Below are 18993 nucleotides of genomic sequence, written 5' to 3' on the forward strand. Positions count from 1 at the left end.
AAGAATCTGACAAAAAAGCTGTTGTTGGTGCGTGTGCTACTTGGATATATGAATCCAGCAGTATGCTTCACAGAGCTCCATTTTCTAACTCAAGCTGCTTACAGTTAGCATCAGAATCATAATATTTTCTAAGCTGTATTAAAACACATAAACACGCTTCATTGTCACTGAAAACAGCCATTTATTATCCTCCAATCTGTTTTGTGTTAGCTCTTGCTAACTTTGGTAGCTCCTGGAAATGATGTTAGCTTTTTCAACAGCGTTAGCTGTAGCTACATAGTGAACAGTAAATTACAAGCCAATCACACCTAATGGTGACCTTTGTAGGTAGAAAAAAACCCCAAAAACCAATAAAGTTACACAGTTTTTCAAGTTTTTACGCATCACTAACAACAACAATGTCCAGATTAGCTGGAAAATCCCAACATATTTAGGCCAACTAGTTCAGTTCATCATGGATCTCTTTAAGGTTTGAAAGATAACAGCAAAGAACATATACAGTTTGACTTAAATAAAGCATGTAATTTTCCATTGCAAATCCAAATAGCTCACAGGACATTAAAAAGATTGTTTTTGTTCAGTCTTCATTTTGATACAGCTTCATAAACACCCTATTTTTGTTTATGAAGGACGGAAGGCCGTTATCTGTTTCACAGTGGGATATATTCCTGAGGGGTGTGTGTGTACCTGCAGGAGAGCAGCTACCAGGTAGAAGGAGATGAAGATGGGGGTCAGGGTGGTGTGACCCCCTCTCAGGGAGTTAATGGTGTAGAGGAAGATGACGTGACCCGGGGCAACCAGGAAGAAGAGAACACGGGCAGAGCGAGAGTTCACAGCTGGAGAAGAAAAGAGATAACATGACTGAGGATGGCTTCATGGTGTTTCTGCATCCAGTGAAATACAAACATAGTCCTGCACATATGTTCATCCTAAACCTCCTAAACTTCACCTTGGTGCTCCTTCTGTTAGCTGCATAAGTATGCAGTGAAGCTAGCTAAAAACCAGTTAGCAGAGTTTCAACCCTCCTGCAGTTCTAAGAGGGATTGAGTGTCAGATACGTCACTTGAACCTGGGAATCTCCATCCTTCTCCTTCCATGGATCATTGCCGCAGGCTTTGCTTTCCTATCTTTATTATTTAGTATAATTTGTTTAAAAAAAAACAATTAAATCTGCTATTTTGTGAACCATGCGCATATGGCCAGTATTTGTGGAGTTTAGGTTTGTGAAAGGTAAAGGTAAAAGTAATTTCATTTATATAGCACATTTTCAGCAACAAGGCAATACAAAGTGCTTTACAGGAATTAAAAGGAAATACAAAATAACAAACCAAAGGAAAGAGCAAAAGAAGAAAAAGCTAATAAAGTTGATTCAAAGTACTGAAAATAAACAAGATACATCCATTCAGGGTCGGTAGATAAGTAGAATTAAATATCATCTGGTCTAATTCCTTTACTGGTTTAGAACAATGGGAGTCTAAAAAGTAGCTTCTAAGGTAGTCAAGTTCTCTGAAACACAAAGTGTCCAGCATGAAGGCTAAAAAGTTCAGCTTTGGTCTCATCTGACCAGAGAGCTTTCTTCTGTGTGATGACACGCTGACAGGATAATCCAGCACCTAAATTTAATATTTTTTAGTAAATAATATAAAGAAAATGACCCTGAACACATTTTACAATGCTATATCAGACAGAAAAAGGCTAAAGGTACTTCACAGTTTTCACAATTACAGAAAAAATATAAATCATAGGTTAGCTGGTTCTTAATGATGATGCTGAAACCCATTATTTTAATGTTTTCTTGCAATCTTTGCTTCCTGCAACATCTACAATGACCTATTAACAGACATCCCTGGCCAACCTTTGCAACTAGAGTATTTAAAGTCATGTATTCTACATCATTTCGACTTTAGTTTTCTTTTTTGTTGATTTTTAGGTCACTAAAAATAGGTCACTGTATGACAACTCCCCCTAGTGGTGATATGAAAACTAAGGATGAAAACTAAGGATGAAGTGCTTCACTGAAAAAGTAAGTGGGAAATTATATTAAAGTATAATTTCTCCCTTGCTAAATGTCTGGCCTTCCACTTGTGATCTTCAGCCTTTAATCCAATGAGCATTGGGCAGGTTTACATCTAAATGGCTAAATTGAGGTTTTGGAGTGGCCTAGTAAAAGTCTGGACCTGGATCTGAATGAAATGCAGTGGGATGACCTTAATCAGGATGATCATGCTTGAAAATGCCTGACACCACAAAATCTCAGATGGCGGTAATGGCACAACTCGTCATTAGGTCTAGACAGAGTTTGGTAATAAACTAATTAGATTTACTCAATTTTATTTACTTCAGTAACTTTTTGGGGAAAAATGTAATTTTAGTGAGTATTTTTACTGTACTATACTTTTTACTGTAACCCAAGTTATTTAATAATGAAGTATCTCTACTTTTACTTGAGTAAAATTTCTGGGTTCTCTACCCACTGGAAGAAAAACAAACATGTTTTAACCAAAAATTCATCAGACAAACGGCTACAGGTTTTGTTGAAGTTTCAGAAGTTTTTTTTTATTAAAATAACTTGATTTTGAAAAGTGTTATTTTGTTTGATTTTGTTATGTTTATGTTACTTGTATGAATTACTGTCATTTTGGTCCATAAAATAGAGAAATTTACTTTACACTTCGGTCTGTCTCATGATGTAATTTACTGGTATTAAATGATTGATAATTTCATCAGTACTTGAGTAGACCTTTACTGGAGTCATTTCTTGAATGGCGACTTTTTATTTTTACTTGAGTAAAATTATGCTAAAGTTGTGCGACTCTTGCTGGAGTACAATATTTGGGGACTCTGCCCACCTCTAGGTTTAGAGGGCCAGGTTGGTATCCAGAAGAAATCTGATGGAGGATAAATACTTTTTCATGATGAATAAAATTAGCACTGCATATGATGAACCTGCTGCATAGTGCATGCATCTTGTTTGGTCATCAGGGATCCCTTTATGGTGAAAGGTGTGTACAGCAAACCACAGAGTGCTGCCTGGGACTTACTGGAGCCGAAAAAAGAAGAGCAGGGTGTGGGACACTTCCTGGGCGCCAGATTGGGGTCTCCCAGGGGCAGCCCGTTCATGTGGAGATAGGTGGAGATCCGACTGGCCTGAACTGCCACCAGATTGCCTCCTACACCTGCTCCACGTCAACACACACACACGTACACAGAGGAGTGAGCCATTTCACATATTAGTGAAGGCTTTAATGCATGTATTCTTTGTTTGTCTCCATTGTCTTACCGTTGATGACTGGAGTGAAAACAGCCATGCCAGAGAAGTTTGGGTCGCTAACTGTCTTGTCAAGGATCAGACCTCCAACACTGGAAGAAAATGGAAAAGAAAGATGAGTTTTTATGTACCTGTTGTTGTATCACCCAGTTTAGATCAATGGAATCAGACAGTAGTGCCTACCTGCTGATGGCCATTGCGATGATGACCGGTTCCCAGCCTGAATAGAGGACTTCTCTGGTAGCTGGGATCTTCCTGGCGATCAGGACCCACAGAGGACACATTGCAACAAACACCGCACACACCAGCGGGTTGGCGTAGTCATTGTACTCTGAATGGGAAGAGACACGTTGATCTTTAACACCAGGTAGCTGATACTATTGTTTTTACTATTTCTTTGTTGAGTTTACGAGCTAAATATTTAGCATAGAGGGAAATATTTAGTGTTGTAACAACTTTTTTAGTTTGCTAATGAAATATTTACCTTATTTAGATTGCTGACTAAATGTTTAGTTTGGAGCTAAATATTTGTTTATCTAACTAGATATTCGGTTTTATACAAAGTAAATACTTAGCTTTGTTTTTCCTTCACTGGCAAAAAAAAAAAAAGTTAGTTTGGAGCTAAAATATTTATTTCGCTAAAAAAATATTTACATGGAGGTAATTATTTATTTTTCCAACTAAATATTCAGTTTTACTAGCCAAATATTTAGCTTTTTTAGTTTGGAGCTAAATATTTAGCTTAAGTATTAAATGTTTAGATTCAAACTGTGACATTTATAACTGAATGAAAGCATGACTCTGAAAAATGAGCCTTCATTGTATTTTTCTTATGGTAGACTAAAGTAGCCAAATTATTGCTACTAATTATTGTCATCTTTCCAAATGGCACTCCATGAAAAACATCTCTTCCTCACAGTTCTGCACAAATTTACATAAGTCACCTAAAATCTCAAAAATACACTGAAGTTTGTGATATAAATACAAGTGCAAAAACCATTGCATCTTCTGTGATGCAGTGTTACTCGTCTGACACCGCAGGAGACTCCAAAATCTAAAAAAAAAAGACCCTCCAAAAACACAACATCCGAGTAGACAAGAGTCCCAGACACCAGCTGTGTTTGTGTGTCTGAGCAAAAAATATCCCAAAAATGCTCAGCATAGCAGCCCAGTGCAGTGTTTAAAGGGAGTGAAGTTGTTTTTTGGGACAGTCTCTTGACAGACACAAGACTTACGAGATTATAATACTCTCTGTGGGTTTGTCTGTAAGCCTGTTTGTGTGTCTGCGGTGTGAAAACTGAAGCTCTGCAGCTGGGTGTGTCACCAGCCAAGTCGCCGCCACAGTGCTGATGGCAAACTGTGGAGATTCTCACCCAAAAACACAACAAGATCAGGCGTGGGAGGGCTTTCATCCTTATTTACCTCACACAGGCAGGAGCAGAGCCACATTTTACACAAGCTGGACACACCGCTGCACTCTTTCGCTTCCTCACTGATGAGAACGCTGAAAGCTGTTTGGAAAGCTGTGCTTTAATGAGGATTTCTGTCTTTAAATGCTACCTGGCAGTTGGCTCTATCAGTGGTGGAAGGATTCATCTAAGCCGGAAATTGCAACAAACTAAATGACTGTGAGAAAGAATAAATCCCTGCTGTGATACAAAACTGTTACGTTAATAAAATTATTGTTTCATCATTGTGGATTGACAATCGTGGGTGTAAATTTCTGCTGCTCACATGGCTGACATGTTCTGCCGCTCTACAGACTAAACAAAGACTGAGTTATTTAACCGAAATAACAGGAAATACTCACAGAGGAGTCAAATCGGCTTTTTGAAAAATAAAAATTCTTAACCACCCGATAAACATGGTGGTGGTAATATCATGCAGGATTTTTGCATGTAGCTTCAGCTAGTTATTATGGCTGTAGTGATGGACTCAGACCTGAACACTCAGAGACACATAGAGACAGTTCAAAGTCAGCCTTCTATCACATAATGAGCATTCCCAGGATTAGAGGACTAATGTACCATTGAAATATAGAGAGAAATCAAGCTCAATGGGTGAAAATCCAGATGGAGTACCAAAGGGAAATGAGAACTAAGTGGAATTGTGTACAAGTATATAGTTAGGCTACAATAAAGTAAACCTTGACACACAATTCATATTATTGAAATTCTTTAAAACTGTAAAAATCTTTGCAGCTTGGGACAGGAATATCTTTAATCATTAAAAAGTCCAAGTTAATGAATCTCTCATCAGTGATGCTCTGACAGAGTTTCTGTCAGAGTGTTTATATGAACCAGGCAGACTTTAACTGTGACATTCTTTAGGTGTGTTGTGTGTTACCTAGCTTCTTATAGAGCCCTGTTGAGATGCCTGCCAGCAGGGACAAGGTAATCAGATCTCCAAGGCTCGCGGCGATGGGTGTGGCCACGTTGTCCGGGTTGATGCCGACTTTTCTCGACGCGACAATCACTCCAATCATGATGAGACCTGTGGAGTTTAGAGTTCGAACGAGTCAGAACCAGGAAGACATTGCTACCTAGCTCCCCAACCAACTAAAGGTTTGTGTCAAACAGACAATACAATTAACGTGAACAACCAACATACTCCAATAGATAATAAACATGCTATTATTATGATCCTTGGTGGCAACGGTCACAAAGAAATGCTAGCAACAACTGTCTTAGAGTTTTTTTTCTATTTAGCCACATTGTAGGGTTTTCAAACATGAATCTCTTATTTAAGGTCATGCCACAGCATCTTGTTTGGCTTGAAGTCCATCGCACTTTGAAGAGGTGTTTAAAAAACAGTCAATCCATCCAAAACCTCAGTTTGCCTCATTTTTCTAAAGTCATACTTTAATTCCTGCCAGAGAGCAGATGACCTGTTGAAGCATGAAGAATTCTGCTCTCTAGGAGAGAATTCTTGAGGAGAATATTTCAAGCTTGTGACCTTAAGTTTAAGCTTTGCTAAAGGATGAAGATCAGATCTACATCTGAATAGCTCAAAAAACAACAAGGGTTCAGTGTCAGAAAGATCTACAATTTCACAGGACAACCCTTCGAAGCATTTACCTTCGTCAGTGTTTTTAAGACACGCTCAAGGTTCCATCAGAAGCTTCCCTGAGGAACAATAACTGTCTAATTCCATTGGCGGGGACAGAAAGAGCGACAATAAATCTGACTGGTCTGACGACACAGCTTTCACACAGTGAACACAACAAGCAGGTTCCCGTGCGGCGAGCGTACCCAGGAGAAGCGATGCGATGAAGGCCGTGGCCATGCTGGAGGCACACAGCAGCACTGCGTGGCCCAGCTTGAACTGTCCCTCTGGGAGCCAGCCAAAGATTACAGCAGCTATGGAAGCCAGGAACCCGACAACTGTGGCCTGGACCTGCATGCAAACACACAGACACACACACACACACCCACACACCCACGCGTACACACACACACAAATTAAAGTGGCTCATGTAGATTTAATTTCAGCTAACATTTAAAGTGCAGATGCATGAGACTATCCTGTTTCACTGGAGAAGCTTTCAATCAATCAACGTGAACCCAGCAGAGTGTTGAACCCATACAGTACACTCACTGAACGTGTCGGTACCCAAAACTATGGAATTACCACAACAACTAGTGGGCTAAAAAAAATTATTATTTTTTTTTTCAAATCAGCAGCTGTAAGTGAACCCAAGCACCTGTTGGTCGCCCTGTGAGATTTCACCTTTTTGAAGCGTATTGAGGTTACACTCTAAGGGTTCCTGGAAACACGACGGACATTGAAATATTACATATCCATACATCATGTGGCAGCAGAGTGAAGAGCATTCCACAGAAATCAAAACTAGAGACACTGTTTATTCTGTTATTACAGGCCAGCCTACAGAAGCAGATTTGTGGGGTGTTACTGTGTTCTCTTTATCCTCGTCGTCTACCTCTTCTATTCTTTTCTCTTTCTGTCGCCTTTAACTTTTTGTCCCATCTTCATCCCTTTCTTTTTTCCCCCTTTCTTTTCCATCTCTATTCCACTTGAAATAAACCCAAAGCAATTTCTAAAACTCTCAAGTGAAGCTGCTCCAATCAGGAAAGTAAATATGCTGAACAGGAAAAAATAGGAACGAAAAATAGGTTAGCCTTCAATGAACTTATCATTAAGTCGAAATGAGTTATATAAGATTATTATCTTGCGATAACACAGCTTGCTTTATTTGATAATGCAACAATAATATATTTATTCAAGATAAAGTTTGTTTTCTGACTTTGATTGTACTGAGGATCACGATGGAGACATCTGGTTCTTACTCACACAGTGCTACATCACCAAATGTTCCTCTCTTGTTTTTTCCAAGTGCCACAATTGTCAACTGAACTTATCCTTAACTTTGACACATAAACATGCTTTGACCTTAAGCTCTGGTTGTACAGTTACAGGAGTTTCTCTGCAGGACAGTGAACCTCGGTCCCACTCTGAACGTGAAACCTCAAACAGCTTTTCTTCCTGTTTTTACTCGAGAAAAGATTCCCAGCGGAATGAAGATGCCGTCATCATATTTCACCATGGAGATGTTGCGATCATGATGAGATACAGTGTGAGGTACTTAGAAATATTTCCTCCACACATAACGGAGGAAATATTTGTGGATCCTGCATTTAGAACTAGAGAGTCAAATGGTCTTGAATAATTATGACACCTTGTTCCATGTTTGCTTTGTCCCTATACGTCTTGTAGCGAACTGCAAACTTAATCTTCTAAGCCTTTTTTTCTCAAGCATGAATTTTTTTCTTGCCACTCATACCTTCACAGAGCAGCTGTATTTAAGATATTGACAATATTTACTCGGTAGGAAAAGTCTAACAGCCAATGTTTGCAGAGGATTGTTTCAAATGTCACAGTAAAGGATGCTGACACGCCACAGTTTTTGAAAATTTTGTCTTAATTCTCCTTTCACTCTTAAATTTGGAACTACTTTCTGTTGTGTAAGAAAAACATCCAATAAAATGTTTTTCAACTTACAATTTTAGTATTGTAAATTGACAAAATCTTTAAAAAAACAATAAACTTAAAGTGATATGAGAACCTTTGGAAAGCAATGTAAGTTATATCATCTGAAAAAAACAAAAACAAACTTTGCATATACTACTGTCTATTATATGCAATTAGACATTATTCGGCCTATTTCCGTATAATGTCACTGGTTCTATTGGGAAGTCAACAACCTGTGGTGAGTCACCCTGAACAGTCAGGTGGATGTAAGTAAACCCACTGTTTAGAACATACGTCCTGTATCGTGAGGTTAAGCACATCGTTGGTACATTTACCTGGATGAGAGCCAAGTTCCCCATGATCATCTTCCACATGTCCTTGGCTGTGTCCATCTGACCAATATTAGCCTGAAAAGGAGAAAGACACAGAGCTTATTATCTTTCTTTGCGTGTGTGTGTTTGCGTGCGTGTGTTGATGGGTGGTTTACAGCTAACACAAGCTACTGATCCCATGAGAACAATAAAGTGTCAGTAGTCAGGACAAAGACTCTCTGATCTGATCCCCCATCCTGATGCCGTGTCCACTTATGTCATCTCTTTTTTCAAACAAACACACACACTGATGGTCTCAAGAGTCAAGTGGCCGTGGCCACAGAGGCCCACTGTGTGTTCGGAGAGCAATGATCCAAACGCCGTCCACAGTGAGAGGATACAAACAGACGGCCTGCTCTTCCATCCTGACCTCTTGCTTACAGATGTACAGGAAGGAGAAGGGGCTGGGGTATGATGAGGGGTTCTGGAACTATGAGAGATAGGTGTGAACACATCCACAACCTACACACACATTTCATTAACTGTTAGATTAAACACCAAACTGGGATTTTTATCTGGCAGAACATGACAAAGTAGAGAATCGGCTGATTCACGTTATATGTGGATCTGTCACAATAACAAATTTTGCTTGATAATAAATAGTCCCAGAAATTATCGCAATAAACGTTAACATTGTTGTTTTTATCATTTTCAACTAATATATAGATAATGACATAATAATTCAAGGTTGCCTTCTACAAGATGAATTAACTTTAATTTTATACAACACCCCACACTGCAACTGGAAGACATTTTAAATATCCAACACAAAACACAACTAAAACCATTAAATAAAAAGGAACTTAAAGACTAAACACAACTGAGACAATAGATAAAATGAATGACGATGTCTCTGTAAACAAAATTGTACTTCGAAAAGGACAAGAAACATTAATCATCAGAAAGTAGATTTTTTCATTCCATTCCAATTTTGAATTTTTCATCCAATTAATTGATTAATTGCTTAGTGTGACCGGCTAACGTACAAGTAATCTTATCGTTTCAATGACCAGAAACAGTATTAAAAATATTAATCAAGATTAGAATGCCTTTTCAACTACAAAGATTTTAAACTAATAATCAAAGATAAATGCATGTTTCCACTAGTATTTTGACAATTAATTTATCGCTAATTATGTAGCTATTATAACTAGGTGAGCTGTGCTATCATCTCCTTAGCAACAGCAAACATTCGGCTGCTGACTGTGTGTGTGAGTTCATCAGTTTAGTTGTTGCTTAGCTACAGACAGTGTATTCGCTTAGTATGTTTCAGCAGTTTCTCAGCTGGTATACCAGAAAAAACGAAAAGGGATACTAGCACACTGCAAAACATAAAATCTTACCAAGTCCAGTTTCTAGTGTCAATCAATCAATCAATCAATCAAATTTTATTTGTATAGCACATTTCAGCAAGGCATTTCAAAGTGCTTTACATCAGAAACACAAGAACACAAAGTCATGCAACATCAATATCCTCGTACACTTGAAACAACACAAAACTAACTTACTATTAACTTTTCAGCAAGATATAAGAGCTATTGACAGTTTTTCCCATTGGGAAGAATGTCTTGTTTTTTTTTCACATTTTGAGAAAGAAATGGGAATGCAGTGGAACTTTCTTGCAAGACCTCCTCTTGGCAAAGTTGGGTAAAAATGTAGCGAAGCTATGAGAATGCTCTTAAATGTCTGCAGTGCTTTTAACAGTATTCAGCCGCTTTCCAGAAACTCCACAAGGCATGGTTAAGTTAGAAAAACCTTAACTTCTTCTAACTTAACTTTATTTCAACTTTTGCCTTATAATAAGAAAGATAGAGAATATCTACAGTTTTTTCTGAGGGGCTGTTTAGGATAAAAACTATGTTTTCTCTCACACACACTACAACAGACTCATTCACATACACACACCCAAACAAAAGACTAAAGTTGTACATATACACTATTAAAATATACCCACATACATAGTGTTTCAATTAAACAGACATACTAGACTGAATGAGAGGTCAGAAATGTATATGTGTGTGAATTAATGCTAGACTGAATGAATGACAATACATGTATGTGAATGAAATACTTGCACTTGAGGAGTCATGGAAGAGGCAGAGTATGATTTGGAGATCACATCAGAGGTAATAAATAAAATGTTGTAGCATATATCACTGGGAGAGGAGGTGGTATGCAAAGAAAGTCACACTTTTTAAATTGGATTTATAGAAAATGACAATTGCGTTCTTCTTTTTCCTCATCAAAACCTGGCTCTGCTTATGTTAGTCAAATCCTCCCGAAAGAAACATTGCCTCACTGTTTACTATTGTAAATTGAAATATTTCAAAAGATGTGAATAGTTTTGCAAACCATTGCATATGATCGACTTTTCAACACTGCACTGCCCTATTCAACAACATAACAGACTCACAGACCCAAAAATTACAAGATTGTATGTCGTAGTGGAACACAACCAAGAACGTCATCTACGTGAGTCGGTGTTGGATAAAGACGTGGAGTGAGGTGCACAGTTGTCACTAACAGGCCACACAGACTGCCACAGGCACTGATAAGAAGCTCCAGGCTGGTCAGATAAAAGTGGAGGCTGTTTGGATGAGCGTGAACTACGTGAACTATGCCACAGTCCGCCCAAATTTATCGTCTCAAGATCACAGAAGAGGACTTGGCTGAGAGTTTAGCAAAGAGAGAAAATAAAAAGGTAAACAAGTTTTTGACCAGAAACAGTGTGGCTTTACATGGTGATGATGTGATTTCTTGAAGACTTTAGACATTGGGACATGGACAATCTTTCACTGAAGAATGGCTCGTTTCTGAAACACAAGCCAAATTTCAGGCCTTGCTTCATGAAAGTATTCACACCCAATAAACGTCTCTCATATTCTTTTGCGTTAGAAGCACAAACATTGTGACAAAACAACAAAAATCACAATATTCTTGTGTAGTAGAAGATTTTTTACAAGTAAATAGAATCTACCTGTGTGTGGTTTAAATCCTCAGAGGTTTGAGAGAAAACATTAGTCACTTTGAAGACCAAGGAACACACAATGCAGGACAGAATTATGGCTCTGAGACATTTAAAACGGGGTAAGTTTCAGAAAGATTATATTTCCCCTGATGAGATGCCGTGCTGGGCGGTTGCCCGAGGTATCAGAAACAGCCACTTCTTAATCTAATTAAGAAACTGAAGCAAAACTTAAAGGCTGCTGTTTACAGAGGCTCTCAATCCAATCTTATTGAGCTACTGTATTGAGAAAATATCAGCCAAAAATTTGTATCTGTGTATCTGCAAGGTTGGTTGAGACATAAGCACTCACTATGCTTTTAAGTTTTATTTGTAAAAATTTGAAATTCATATACCAGTGGCAGCCAGATGTTGATGGGAAAAATATCTAAACATAATCGATAAACATTATTTAAAAGACTATTGAATCAAAGTCTGTTTTCAATAATAATAATGTATATTAAATATAAACTGAATTATATATATACAATATTTTCACCAACTGACTCTGATGCTAAATAGTCAATCATGTGTGGTTGCTACGGAAAACAAACATTTGGCCAATCAGCATCACTGACTTTAGTTTCTGTGTGGTGCTGGGAGTTTCACCCCTGCCTTAGGAGATGCTGGAGTTTTTTTGGGTTGCTATGGTGATAAAGCTGATGAAGGCAACAAAGATAGTCGAGGGGAAGGTCAACTAAATTTATTTGTCTACATATCATGTACTATTTTTGTGTTGGTCTATGGAACACTTTGTGGCTGTAACAGGACAAAATGTGCAGAATGGCACTGCATAGCAAAGTCTGAACTTGTAAAGTCTTCCAGCTCTCTTAGATGTTTTCAGGCCTTCACTACATTACAGTTTTTTTCAAAATGTCTAACTCAAATAGGTGTCTGATTATTGTTGTGTTCACTTGCTAGCCTTGCTAGCAAATACTTGTAGTAAAAGTTTGTTTTACAAAGCATAATTAAGGAGAAGGAATACAAACCCAAAGTCACTCAGTATTTTTTCATTGCAAAATGTTTTTGGAAAACACATGCATCTTTTTTCTTTCCTTTCTGCTAATTTATAGCATAAAATACTATATGCAATATTTCAATTGTGGTGCTAATTTGACAGTTTATGGAAGTGAAAAGTCTTCCAAGGCACTGTATTTCCATTAAAATGATTAACATATCAAAAGAAAAAAAGATCAAAAGAGAATCAAATTAAAGGAACTAATAAAAGGAAATATGAACTCCAAGAGTCAGCCACTAATAGGGATTACATTATTTCCAGTAATAAGCACATTATGAAACTTGCAGTGGTCTTAATCTGCTCATAATGAGAGGTGACATGGAAAAAGTGTGGTCCTGCTGGGCCCCAGCCAGCAAAGAGGGCCCAGTGAGGCGTTAGCATAACCCACAGACTGGCTGAGTTTGGTGAAATATTCATGAAATCCTGCAGTAAGTGTTAACATGTTTGTAAAACACTAAGTAGGCCAGTATGCCTACTTAGTTCTGCACTTTTAAAATTTACCGGAACTTTCCCAGGTGTTACATCAGTCTGCATTTCCCCATCAATATGTGTTTCTGCTACTGCTCTGTACCGTCCAGGCAGCAAAAAATGTTCATACTCATTGCAAGCTTGCTACTGTCAAGGTTGAGTTCATCACATGAATCGATATTCATAAAAAAAAATTCAGATAAATGGTAGGATAATGTTGCTAAAGTGGCCTGGGTTTGTTGAGGCCAGGCCAAATGAGAAGAAATATGCTTTACAGTAGGAAACCATAACGTTAGTAAGCTTTATGAAATCCGAAGTCTTAGGGTGTTTTCATGCATGCAGGTCTGGTAGATTTAGTTCAGCTGCAGACCAAATTTGTAGCATTTGCTACATTTTCACTTGCTGCGGTTCGCATTCGCACAGCATTGTGTCAAACCAAGCAAGCCTTTTGAAAAACCTGTTCACTCTCTTGCCTGTGGTGGCACTGCCCCAAAAACGTCTGAAGAAAATGACACAAAAACCTCCGAAGAAGACACTGAGCACAACAACTTCCTTCCTCAGCAAATGCAATAAGAATGGGAGTGGCATCAGAGTCTAGCGGTTGTAGGATTTCCCTTTGGAAAAAGACCACAAGTCAGTGGTAAGAATGTGGGGATTGTGCACATGCATACAGTGCTACGCTAATACGCATCTATGCTACAGCTGCTATTAGTAAGCCATGCTAAAAGCTTATTTCACATTCAGAACAGGTTCAGTGATTTCCAAAGAAGAACCATTAACTTTAGCCTCTTCTATCCAGTTTTTTTTTCTGTAACCACTTCCCAGTCCTGTTTGGGCTAAATTGGGCACTGTCTCCAGATTCACCACTCCGCTGCATGACCGACATAGAGTCAGCCTTGGGTATTTCCTTGTGGGAGGAATCAGAGAAAACCCACTCACGCTCAGTGAAAATATAAAAACTCCACCCAACAATGGCCATGGCTGAGATCTGACCATAGAAACTTCCGGTCAAGTGAAGGCACTTAAAACAGCGGCATGTTGTTGTCTATCCCACAATACTTTCCCCCAACTTAGCTCAGTCTTCCATAGCAAGACGATGCCACACAAGGTCAGAGACCTTGAGGTAAAGAATGTAGTTAAGAAAATCTCCTTTCCAACAAAGAGGCCACTGACCAAGGAACAATCAACTTTAATGGTTCTAAAAATTAAAAAATGGGTTACTTCAGGAGAGGAATGTGTGGTTTCAGGTCAACAAATCCAAATAATTTGAGCAATGATAGGCCACAGGTTTTGTAGGTAAGCTTTAAGTAACATGTAGTGGAATAAAAGATGCTTAGGTTCTTACCGCTGTTGAAAGCCGGGAGGCCAGCGTCATCTCTAAGTTTCCTTTTAGCCCCAACAATGCAGGAACAAGGATGAAGACTTCCGACACCTTTGTGAACACTGTCCAGTGCTGCAAAGACCACAGATATGTACATTTGTTATGACCATTCTGGTTTTAAAAAAATCTATTCTTTAAAACAGATTCAGTTGATTCAGTTAAACAAAACATCTGGTGAAGCATATAGTGACTTGAAAATCTGACGTGAGACCTTCTTGTTTGCACAAAGTTTTTTTTGCAATGAGTCTAACAGCTTGATTATAATTTTATCTAACTGTTGAACCATATTTTTTTTTTTCAGCACCAACAGTCACCAACCTCAGCACAAAGAATGCAGGCAGAATGGCCTTTTTTTCTTCATATTATATGTTGTTGCCATATGTTTCCTAGGGAAGCGAATATATATGAAACCAGCCATGCACATCATGCCAAGAAAAACACGATTCTTCAGAGCAGGCCAACCATTTTCAGGTCTTCATAGGCAGAAAGGGGTTAGCATAGGAATCCTACTGGTCTGCCAATACGTAGCTCAATATGTAATGAAATGTACAATGATGTACTCTATTTTGACACCTTTCCATCAAAACTAGCATTGACTTCTTTGGCAGTTTGAGCTAAAGTCGCTCAGCTAATTGCGACTTTACTAAGCTTTCTTTTGAATCAGACAGTGCCAGCAGTATTCTTTCATTGACTGGATGTTGATGAAACAAGAGAGTCTTGGGTTTGAATCCCAGCCTTGGTACTTTTGGTCTCCAGTTATTCCAACTTCCTCTCACAATCCAAAACATGCCTGTCAGGTTCACTGGTCTATCTTTAGGTATGACTGTGTGCATGTACACATGTTTACCCTGTTTGTGTCTGTGTTGCTCTGTGATGAAGTAGTGACCAGTCCATGGTGGAGGAAATGGAGGTGGTGGACAGACTGTGAAGTTGTTGTCAAATCAGGATGTAAAACCTATGATGTTCTCAGTCTTGGTTTAACTTCTGTATAACTATCATCAATGCGGAGCTCGACGTCATTCACAGCAAATATTGCTGTGTCTTTGACATTAACAAAGACACAGCAGGACAAGTCATTTGGGAAATGATGGACCGGGTGAGCCTGACTAAAACTACCTGGATGTCAGGTGACATCTGGGGCTTATTATGTGACTCTTCTTATTTTCAAGCTCAAATGAGCAACTTCATGTTCAAAAACAAGCCCTAACGTGACAATTTAAATTTGCAAGCAATTTTAGAAAAAACAAGGCCAAAGCCACTTATAAAAATTGTACATGTTGACGGAAACTTAAAATAGCTCCTGTTTTTCCAACAACAAAATGCACATCTCTCCATTGTTTACATTTTTGTCGCTGCTGAAACTGTCATATAGAAATGGCGATCATGCCCCAAGAAGCACAGATGAAATAAAATTAAAACACAAAAGAAAATAGTAACACACAGTAATGCACAGTGATTTGGATAAGCAACTTTAATCTGATTACTGGATTTGAAATAGTAATGCGTTCGTAGTCCGATTAGAATAGATGTCGGTAATGTGTTACTGATATCACTCCACAGGCATTGTATAAACTTCCTTAAATACTCCAAACCTTAGAATGAATTCATATTTTTCTGTATACTTTCCTCAACCGGATCTTATAGATGAGAAAAAAAAGCTACAGACTCGGACAACTAAATATTAAAGACAGCTTAGACGTGTCAGATTGTGAGGATCATACATTTTGTCAAGCACGTGTCAGGAAATGTGACTCGATCTGCTGGCTAGCATTTTAATGAAACCTCGAGCTGATATTACTGGGCCTGACTCTCGATAACCTCCTGCCTGGCTGCAGGCCAGCCCGTCAGAGCTGGGTTGCCTGTAAGTCCCTGGGCCTGTCACAGTTGTGTTGTGCTGTTGCCTCTATTAAGGCTTCATGCAGTGATAGCAGGTTTGTGGTCTATTCTGTCCAGAAGGCTGATGTTGCTGACATCGATCTACAGGCAGTAAAAGTGCTTATCTTTGAGGCCAGTCCCATGGGCCTCCTGTACATTCTCTCAAGTTTACTCTGAGCTCAATCAATATTCTGTACGGCTAAAACAGAACAGAAGAGGAAAGGAAAGTCAGACGTTGAGAAGACTTCCTTCTCGGAAAGCTAAACGAAAGCGAAGTACAGCTGCTCTGCACTTCCTGGGGGTTGCGTCCAGCAGATGCACATGGCTGATACGTGATGTCGTCAATGTGTTTGCGTGTGCAGTAGGTGTGGCACCAGATCCTCTGCATGTTTCAAACCCTTTCGGAGCTGTCGCCGGGCCAAGCAGAGCTCCTTTCAACAGCCAGGCCCTGGCTTTGGCTCGCTGCCCCCTGCAGACCCAGCAGCCTAGAAGCACTTCTTTCACAGCCGCATGCTCTCAAGCGCTCTCTCAATCTACTTCTGTCTACCTCCCCTATCTCCCTCTTTGACTCACCCGGTGTGATATATGTTGTTGTCTTCCTAGAACATTGGCTCTAAGCCAATCTAGGTCCCCCTCCCTCAGTTCTAGGAACTCCACTGGACAGACCAGTACCTCTGTGTACAGACTTATAGGAGCTCTGGTATGCAACCCCCACGAGGGTCTGGTTACCCAGTTGAGTAACATGGCTCCACTTTATTTGTGATCCCTGCACTTGCTGTACTGAGAGAAGCCAGACCTGCAATGTGTGCAATTGATGTACAATGTGAAGGTGTCACCGCATCTCGGCGTCACAGAAAATAAACCATATGAATAGGCCATATGGTGTCTGTGTCATTTTCCTCTTCCCTGAATTCATGATGGAGTCAAAGCAAAACCTTATGGACAAATATACTTTGCTTTGCAAAATTGTGCCAAACACTAAACCTTCTCCACATTTTGTCATAATATGTCCTTTGAATGATCTGCAATGATATTGAATTTTATTTGGATTTGTTTGAACAAAGTAGCGCTCAATTATTAAGTGATACAAGAATGATTAGCGTTTAGTTTTCAAACATGTTTCACAATTCAAAGTCAAAAATAAAGAATACTCTTCTTCTGAAGTCTTTTGAGTCCATTACTCAGGGGTGAGCAACATAAACTTAAAGTTTTGTCACAATATTTTGCTGTACTACTGTGATAATGATACAAGTGACAATATTAAATTTTTAATAGGCAGCTGTATGATTGTGACTGTGTAAACACAAACAATGCTCTTGAAATGTTCAAATATTTTTCAAGTATTTTCCAATTTATTGGTGTTCTGTTTAGCTTGTAAGAAAACCTGAGGTGGAAAAATTTGAAAGCAATTATTGGAGTGGCAATATTTGTCTTGTAGAAGACCACCAAAGTGAGCTTTAAACTAAAGCTTCACATTTGAAATGTTTGCATCACGGATGTAGACATTTGATGTGATCTGTTCAATCTAACAAATGGAAAATAGGCAACACATCAATTTCCAAGGATTCATAAGAACTCTTAACAGAGTAAAAGATTAGCCTGAATTGGGGACATCAGACTAATCCTTCCAGTCTCAGTGACTCATATACTGAACAACAAGAAGTGGTCATAGATATCATCAGAATTTCATAGCCAAGAGCTCTGGTGACTAATAACACTAATAATCTGATCTACACAATCAGGATCAAGCATCATTTGAATAATCAGACAGAAAGAATGATGACACAACTGCATCGTCATCCTTTCAGTTTCTCTAAACAACCCTGAGGCCAGCTGTTGGTAAGATGGTTTTCTATGGAAGAATTAAACCCACATTCTGGTTTCCTGTTGACTGCCGAGTGAAAACCAGATAAGTGGATGTGGTTGGACCAAAATAATGGGAAGCAAAGGGCTGGCCAGCGTCCTACGCAAAGTAGGATTTTATGTTTGCTGGTGCTTTTATTTTTAGATTTTTGTTTTTGAGGCTTTACTGGTCTTGGGGTTTTTATGGCTACAAAACCAAACACCACATTTTACAGCCAAAGACAGACTAGACAGATGACCACGACAATATGTCAGATCTTTTGGTCAGCCTTGTTCTTTTTTTTTCTTCATTTTAGCACTCCAATAATTGTGACTGAAATTTATTAATTTAACCACCTATTATCCACTGGAAAGCTACCATTAGCTGACTTTTGCCCAACTGAACCAGTCAACTTTAGAAGTTTGTAGCCCAGACACAAAGAAACAGACAGTTTTAGGCCATGAAGCTGCCAGGCCACTGAACAAAACTATGCAGAAGTCTCCTCTTCTAAACCAGAGTGGGTTATTCTTTCGATGCCAACCTTCAGTGGGAATGAGGCCAGATGTACTCTGAATGGTCATAGCAACCAAGATCATATATAAAAGATGCCTGACACAAAAAACCCCGACATACTCATCTGTGTATCAAAGCTTAAATCTCTATACTTTGTTAATGAAAATGAATGAACTTGACATTTCTGTGGCTCTGGAGTGTTTAAGTTCACTAAAATTCCTAAGAAGTGCTGTCTGATCAGACCAGTGAGACAGAGACTTAGA

The 18993-nt window shown here is 38.9% G+C and overlaps 1 protein-coding gene across 4 annotated transcripts in view; it reads right to left on the reverse strand.

Annotated features, from left to right (window-relative positions):
- The window catches only part of slc41a1 (solute carrier family 41 member 1), a 31517-nt gene that overhangs the window by 5508 nt on the left and 7016 nt on the right, over positions 1 to 18993 (reverse strand). For all 4 annotated transcript variants that reach the window (XM_055023913.1, XM_055023916.1, XM_055023905.1 and 1 more), the window contains 8 exons: positions 14464 to 14571; positions 8593 to 8664; positions 6520 to 6664; positions 5615 to 5761; positions 3452 to 3599; positions 3281 to 3360; positions 3042 to 3176; positions 688 to 836 (listed from right to left, as the gene is read on the reverse strand). In XM_055023913.1, the coding sequence (XP_054879888.1) occupies positions 688 to 836; positions 3042 to 3176; positions 3281 to 3360; positions 3452 to 3599; positions 5615 to 5761; positions 6520 to 6664; positions 8593 to 8664; positions 14464 to 14571 (984 nt within the window). The remainder of the gene's footprint in view (positions 1 to 687; positions 837 to 3041; positions 3177 to 3280; positions 3361 to 3451; positions 3600 to 5614; positions 5762 to 6519; positions 6665 to 8592; positions 8665 to 14463; positions 14572 to 18993) is intronic.

Source organism: Poeciliopsis prolifica, unplaced genomic scaffold (genome assembly GCF_027474105.1).
Source record: "Poeciliopsis prolifica strain line A6 unplaced genomic scaffold, Auburn_PproV2 SCAFFOLD003, whole genome shotgun sequence".
In the NCBI taxonomy this organism is placed as follows: Eukaryota; Metazoa; Chordata; class Actinopteri; order Cyprinodontiformes; family Poeciliidae; genus Poeciliopsis; species Poeciliopsis prolifica.